The sequence below is a fragment of the Caenorhabditis briggsae genome, assembly GCF_000004555.2.
Source record: "Caenorhabditis briggsae complete genome, chrX, whole genome shotgun sequence".
NCBI lineage: Eukaryota > Metazoa > Nematoda > Chromadorea > Rhabditida > Rhabditidae > Caenorhabditis > Caenorhabditis briggsae.
Window position 1 is genome coordinate 13,046,771 of NC_013491.2, and position 6,961 is coordinate 13,053,731.

Below are 6,961 nucleotides of genomic sequence, written 5' to 3' on the forward strand. Positions count from 1 at the left end.
GAATTTTGGGTCGGGAAGGAAACTGTCTTGGAGGATAGTGCGAAAATCAGTCGTTGTCAAGATATATGTCAAAAACATGTCAAAAAAAATTAACGTAGAGTGTGCAGATTAGGGAGTTTGACAAGAGGCAGAACCCTTGAGGCAGAACCCTTCAGAAATTTTGGAATTAGCGGACGCCCCCTTTAATTATTGTTTTGAGAAACATCATAAAAACTCTGAAAGGATTTGAAAAATTTAAACACTCTGAACCCACTGAATAATTTCAAAGGGACAATACAATTTGTTGCCAGATCATTTTTGTTTTCAGAAACAATCTTAGCTCATTTCACAAATTTGAAAACAAAAGTACGTGACTCAATAAAAATTGCAATATAGAAACGATTAATCACTTTCTTGGAGCTAAAATGCAATTTCGTTGTGTACTTTTGATGAGGCATTGGTTCTATGGTGCAGAGCATGGAATATCAAAAATCCAAATACCTGAGACAAATTAGATTTTCAAATGTTTGGCACTTATTATTGATATAACCAATCTTACATTCAGCTCGGGTCAGAAATTTTGGAGCAAAATTACAAGCCTCAATCGAAATTGCAACGTAGTCCAATCATTTTCTTGGTGGGAAAAAAGCAATTTTCTTTTGTACTTTTGATTGAAAATTGATTCGAAATATGAAAAATCAAAAATTTTCAAACCTGAGACAACTAGATTTCCAGAATTTTTGTACTTGATGCTGATGATTCCAATTCTCTGAAAGCGAAAATTGAGGTGCGCCGAAAAATAGAGAAATAGACAACAGACAGAAAAAGGAGAAAGTAGTTAAGAAGAAAAAAGAACAGAGCCGACGAAAAAAGCAAAGATATGCTAGTTTTTGGAGTTCTAACAATGATAGAAAAAAGTTAAAAATAATGTGCAAAACATTAAATTGTTTATATGGAAAGCAGATGATAAGTCAATTCAAAAAAAGTTAAACGATCCAACAAGATTGATCACAATTCGATTTTGTTGAGTTTCCTGAGAGTACCATCGACTCGCCGGCTGGAGTCAGCAGCTCTGTCCTTAATTTCTGCCGTTGACACAGCAATCATATGAATGTAGCTGTCCAACTTTTTTCCGCAGGACGTGCGGACATATTGCTCGTCGGCGTACTGCTTATTGTCTTCCAGTTCCAGTAGTTCAAGCTTAACTTTACTGATATCCAATTGAATCCGTTGCGATCCGTTTCGAGGTTTCCGTCTAGACAGGAGCTCTGCAGTTTCTTTCATCAGCTGCATGACAATCGTTCTTTTGTTTTTTTGAATGTCGTCAATTGTCTTCTCTTGCTGAACGTTCGCCTCCGAAATGCTCACTGGAATTTATAAGATATGAAAACTGTTTGGGCACTGTTGAACTTACTTATCGTGCCTTGGACAAGGCTTTTTTGAATATTGGAAAGTTGCTCGAGCTGCTCATTGGTCATGAGTGGAGCTGAATTTAATTTAGTTTTGAACATATATTAAGTTCAGATGCTTACCGGCTTCATGAAAAAGTTCCTCGATTTCTTTGAGGTGTTGGGCCAACGACATCGGTCCACTGATCGTCTGAGTTGGACCATGCGATTCTTCGAACATCTGGAAATTGGGTAAATGTAATGGTAACCTGTGTGGTTTTTTAATATTTTTGTTCGAATGAATCCCGACTACGACTCTGAAATTTTTTAGGTTTCCCACACTTAGACGTTACTTCTATCAGTTGCTGTCAGGAATAGCGAAACATGTTAAACTAACTGGAAAGGGTTATTTTGCAAACTAACCTCTGAAGTTCTATCAAGATGAGCGTTTTCCAACATTTCCAAGATTTCCGATTGCAAACTGAACTCTTTTTTGTGCTTCAAAATGTTCATCTCTTTTTGATGCGCTATCAATGCATCTTGCTGTAGATATTCAAATTCAGCAGTGGTTTTGAGATGCTTCGCTTCTTTCAACTGCTCCGTCAAGAAAATGCAGTCGGCGTGAAGGTTGAAGAGTTTTGAATGATCGAGGATTTCCGAGGTACTTTTATTGCTCATGAATTCAAGCAATTGCCCACCAATTGCAGATTTTTTTTCGCTAAACTCCTTCTCAGCAGTTTTCTCCAAATTAATTAGCTCCTTGTGGACTGACGGATTGCTGTAGTCTGAAATTAAGGACTGATTTTTATTCAATAATTTATAATGACTTACAGTTGGTGGCTTTTGTGATGCTTCTCACAATTCGTTCCAGAATTTTTGCTTTATCCGGTGTCATGTCTGGTGCTGAAATTGTTTTGTTTTTTCATCAAAGTATAAACTGGAGTTTACTCACCTGCTTCTTGGAACAATTCTTCCACATTCCTATGAAAACCAGTCATTTGTAGCATGTCCATTTGAATTTGCACTTGAATTCTTGAGATCATTATAGAGCACAAAACAAAAGGTAAATAAAAACCATCAAGAAAAGAAAAAGATAATATTATCAGGTTTCAAACCACGAATGTACACAGAGCAGAATGAATTATCAAAGCATTTTTTGTATTTCACCAATAAAAAAGAATTAAAAAATAAATTGAAATAATCGGTTAGGAACTTAGTTTCTCTTGTAGCTCGCAGATCTTGGCCGACATTTCTATAATTTCGGCGCGATGCGCTTTTTCTTTCTTCTCCATATCCTCCTGATGCTGCACCATTTCATTTCTCATCTTCTGATCCAACGCGCTGCATGCGGCGCTCATATCGCTGATCAGGTCCTGGAGATCATGCCGTTTTTCGATCAGCACACTGAGCTCTTTGTCGATTCACTCAGTTGGGCCTTGGAGAATCTCCTTCTTGATTTCTTCGGTTTTCTCCTTCATCTTCTTCACCGCAACCTTCATATTTTCAACTTTTCTGAAGGTGGCCTCGCGTTGGTTTTTGAAGACATCTAAAGTTTAGAAACGAATTAAGTTTTCCGTGTTTGAAACAAACCAAGATTCATTTGAATCATTGAGAGAAGAAGATTGTTGAGCCGATTCTTTTGCTCAACGGTGGCGTTTGGAGCTGTAAAATTCTGCTAAAAAGTTGTAATCGACTTCTCAAGCTTACCAGTCTCCTTGAAGAACTCCTTGAGAGATCCCAAATAGACGCTTGCCGGCTTTGGGTCCGATTTGTCGAAATCGAGCTTGGTGTTGACGCTGCTGTTGCTGCTGCTCATCTGAAACATTGTGAATTGATAAAAAAAATATCGCTTATAAGAAGCCAGAGACTTTATTCATGAAAATTTACCTAAGTAAATTATTAACTCTCAAAAAATCATCTGAATTATTCACCAAAAAGTAAATAGAAGAGTGAAAAAGTACTGAAAATCCTGTTCCCTTTTTTAAAAGTAATTTACCTGTTTTTGAGATAGGCGAACGGCTTTGTGAACTAAAATTTCTCAACTACTGTAAACCGAAAAATTCTAATTTTTCGACAAAATGCTGTTACCTTTTAGCTCCATCCTTTCATGCCATTCGTTTAAAAATTCATAGTTTTTGAGTGGAACAGAAACAAAATTTGGGATTGCAGTTAGACAATATTGTTTTATAATACTATTCTAACCATACTTGTGGAAAAGATGGTCAGCCCGCGGGCCGAAGCGGACCGCGCCTGGCCGGGCCATGGCCGGGGTGAGATTTTTCTAAAAGTGGGCCGGGTCGGGCCGGATAAAACTTAACATGGTCGGCCCGCGGGACGGCCCGCTTTTTGAAAATTTCGAGATTTTAGAGCGAATCAGCATTTTTCAAGATGGCTTTTCTTCTTAATAGATGAAAATCCACACTAGAGGCCAATTCTGCCAAAAAAACTGTTTTGAGGTTGAAATTAGGAAAAAAAATTTCATCCTTGGGTTAATGAAGTTCGATTTTTTGCTAAAAATTCAATTGAAATCACTTTTTCGGATGGTTTTATGCATTTGGATTAATATTTGTGCTATTACAAATATTTTTGCATATTTGAAAAGTAAAATTTTTGAAAAGTTGTCCTAGGCGGGCCGGGCCGAGGGTTTTGAGGCAAGCGGGCCGGCCCGTCCCGGCCCGGCCATTCACATGTATGATTCTAACAATACATAACTTTTTTGATGTGAACTTTCCAGAAAGTGGGGGTAAACATCAAACTAAATTAGTTCACAGGAAAAGGAGTATTTACGAAAAAATAAAAAAATTTACCTTCAATTTTCAAGTTTTTCAGTTGATTTTTTTGAAATTGAATGATTTACCTAAGTAAGTGTTTATGAATATGGTCTAAGAAAAAAGATGAGCAGAAAAAGGTGGGAGCTAAATAGAAGAAATTTTTCAACAACATAGAAATGGGCAAATGTTAAGAGAAAGACAAAGGTGAGATGGAAATTAGAGAATATTGAGGGTTATGAAAATGAGAGAGCACATGGTACATATCAATTACGTTGTTTGGAAAGAGAAAAAAGGTGAAAACCAATCAGACGGAAACTGCACGAGGGGAAATGAAAAACGTCTTTCTGCTCGAAAGATTGATACAAATGAAGAGCTACCGAATTTGGAGTTAGAATGTACTCCTTGTCTCTGACGTCAAAGTTTTCTCATTATATCTGATAGAGCTGACCGAATAGTGACGTCTAAACGACCTTATTGCGAACAATTTTAAGAAGCACTAAAAAACTTTGAAATTTCATTTTTTTTCCACTTGCAAACTAAAAAACAACTAGATCAGTTAGAATCAGAATTTAATAAAGAGAAAAAAAGTTGAAACTCTAAAAATATGTTTAAAATGAGCGATACCTATAGTAAAAAACAAAGTCTATGTCATAATATTACGTAAACTTTTCTGTAAATCTGTGTGTCTGTCTAGGACATTTACTTGAACAACTGAAAGGAACATGTGACTTCTGCAGTAGTGAGAAATATGTAGCAATGGAATACTGCTCTTCATGTTTCATGCTGTTGTTATGAAACTCAAAATCTAACAAACTTCAGATTTTCTTTCAAAAAATTCATGACATTTTGTAAAGCTAACGAATTTCATTTTTCGGTTCTATTGGTCCATGAACCTTCAAAGCTCTCAAACCTATTTCTTTGAAAGAGAGAAATGAGGAGAACAACCAAAAATGAAAAGGCAATAAAAAGTTCCAATGGCGTAATGGTTCAAAGAAATTCGAAAATTGCGTCAGACCAATGTTTTTTTTCGTGTCTTTTTCATTAAGCGAGTCGTGAGAAAGGGCAAGGAAGGGGTACGGTATTTCTGGGAAATTACAAAAAATAATAGGTTAGAAAGAGTAGAGTGAGAAAAGAAATACTTCAAAATGTAGTTGCTAAGTCCGAGTTGTCAGGTGCGAATTTTTTTCATAACTTTTAATCAGAAAATAAATAGTAATCTTGCCAGGAAAAATGGGCGGCCTCGAGACACCCAGCTATTTTTCTACCAATTACCGTGTTGGATAAGCCTTGACAAGACGTTTGTCGGGGGATACGTCTGTAGTTAATTTTTGCAAGTTGTCTTAAATCAAGCAGAAAATCAGAAGTTCGTCTATGTAGCCTTGAGATCCGAAAGAAAACATTTTGCATTGAATGGAGACAGCTCCAAGGACTATCACAGCCGCCTCAAAATGACGGCAGAAAGAATAAGTGTTTTTCTCCAATCGTACGAGTTTGTAGGCTGGTAATAAGGTAAGAGAAAATACAAGAGACTAGGTTTTCAAAGCTTCGGGAAGATAAACAGAACAATCCACCTGGAAGAGTGTACGAAATCAGAAAAGAATAGAGAACCAATTAGACTTGGTGAACGTCTTGGTGCTAAGCTAACTACAACAAAACGAAATGAGGTGGATATCGAGAAGTGACGTCGTCCACTATAATAGTGGAAAGATAATGTGGAACGTCAGTGAGGTATTCAGAGAAATTTAAATGAATAGAAGAAGTGTACTAAATGAGAAAAGCGGAAAAGGATTACGAATATAGTATATTTCAGAATCTAACTGCCACAACATGTTGGTGTTCTGCAAATTATGTCTTGAAAAATTCTTAGATTCTGTGGACACCAAAGTCATAAGGATGGAGGATTCATGATGGACTATTCAGTCATCTGACCGACTGACGCGTCATTGAACACAGCGAAAACCTTTTTTTGTAACCGACCGACGTTGTTGGGATAGAGTATGAAAAAGCGTCAATGCGTAAGTGAAGGTCTAAATTTGGCGCATTTGCACCAGAGTTGAACGGAAAGATGCTCAGAATCAAAAAGAAGGATTCAGAAATCCAGGCTGTGGAAAAGAGAGTCAAAACAAAAATGAAACGATATTTGTCATGTTTCTTTCCTTCTTTTTTCCTTTCCCTCATTTTTTTCTTTTTTCCTTTTTTTTCTTTCTTTTTTTTTCTTCTTTACCATTCTCTTCCAAAAAAAAAAAGAAGGAAAATATAGAAGATAAAAATTCGAGTAAACTTGAAAACAAATTGTTGGTTGTCCAGATAACCGCCTCTTAAGAAAGTATATCTATATTTCCAGACAACGCCACAAAACAAAGGCCTTATGTTGGTGTCTGCCAAATCGAAAGCTATGGCTTTCTCATTTTTTTTTCAAATTAGTAGGTCACGGCTGCCTAGCCACCTCAATATTTTTCGTCTGGTTGTTTTCGAAATAGTTTCCCTTTCGTGATGCTTGTACATTGCAAAACACAGCATGTAGAAAACAGTAAATGGGCTGGACAGGTGATTCTGTCTACCCAAAAGTTATGCGGGCTTTGCTAGAACTTCAAGAAAGGAAAACGCCATCCTTGGTACTGCCCGGCGGGTCGATCCGGTCCTGCCGGCCCGGGTCAGATTATAAAATTTCCAGATTGTGAAGTTTTGTAAAAACTTTCGCATTTTTCATCCAAATTTCTCTAAATTCGGCACATAATTTGGAGGGTACAACAATTCGGGGGTACAAAGGGGTACAAAACCCAAAATTCAGGGTACAAAATAAGCTTTTTTTCGGGAATTTTG

General features: G+C 36.9%; 2 protein-coding genes across 2 annotated transcripts in view; both read right to left on the minus strand.

Moving 5' to 3' along the window:
• CBG16710 overlaps positions 1–2,365 on the minus strand; it is a gene marked incomplete at both ends in the record, with an annotated part of 3,213 nt that extends 848 nt beyond the window's left edge. The window contains 7 exons of the mRNA XM_002645008.1: positions 694–748; positions 1,023–1,346; positions 1,394–1,465; positions 1,512–1,608; positions 1,791–2,152; positions 2,199–2,270; positions 2,320–2,365. Coding sequence (XP_002645054.1) covers positions 694–748; positions 1,023–1,346; positions 1,394–1,465; positions 1,512–1,608; positions 1,791–2,152; positions 2,199–2,270; positions 2,320–2,365 — 1,028 coding nt within the window. The remainder of the gene's footprint in view (positions 1–693; positions 749–1,022; positions 1,347–1,393; positions 1,466–1,511; positions 1,609–1,790; positions 2,153–2,198; positions 2,271–2,319) is intronic.
• Positions 2,366–2,788: 423 nt separating this feature from the next.
• Positions 2,789–3,183, minus strand: CBG27812 (the record flags this gene model as incomplete). The annotated part of the gene is made up of 3 exons (XM_045239978.1): positions 2,789–2,913; positions 2,958–3,029; positions 3,075–3,183. The coding sequence occupies 3 exons, from the start codon at positions 3,181–3,183 to the stop codon at positions 2,789–2,791; spliced, it is 306 nt and encodes a 101-aa protein (XP_045099883.1).
• Positions 3,184–6,961: the final 3,778 nt, after the last annotated feature.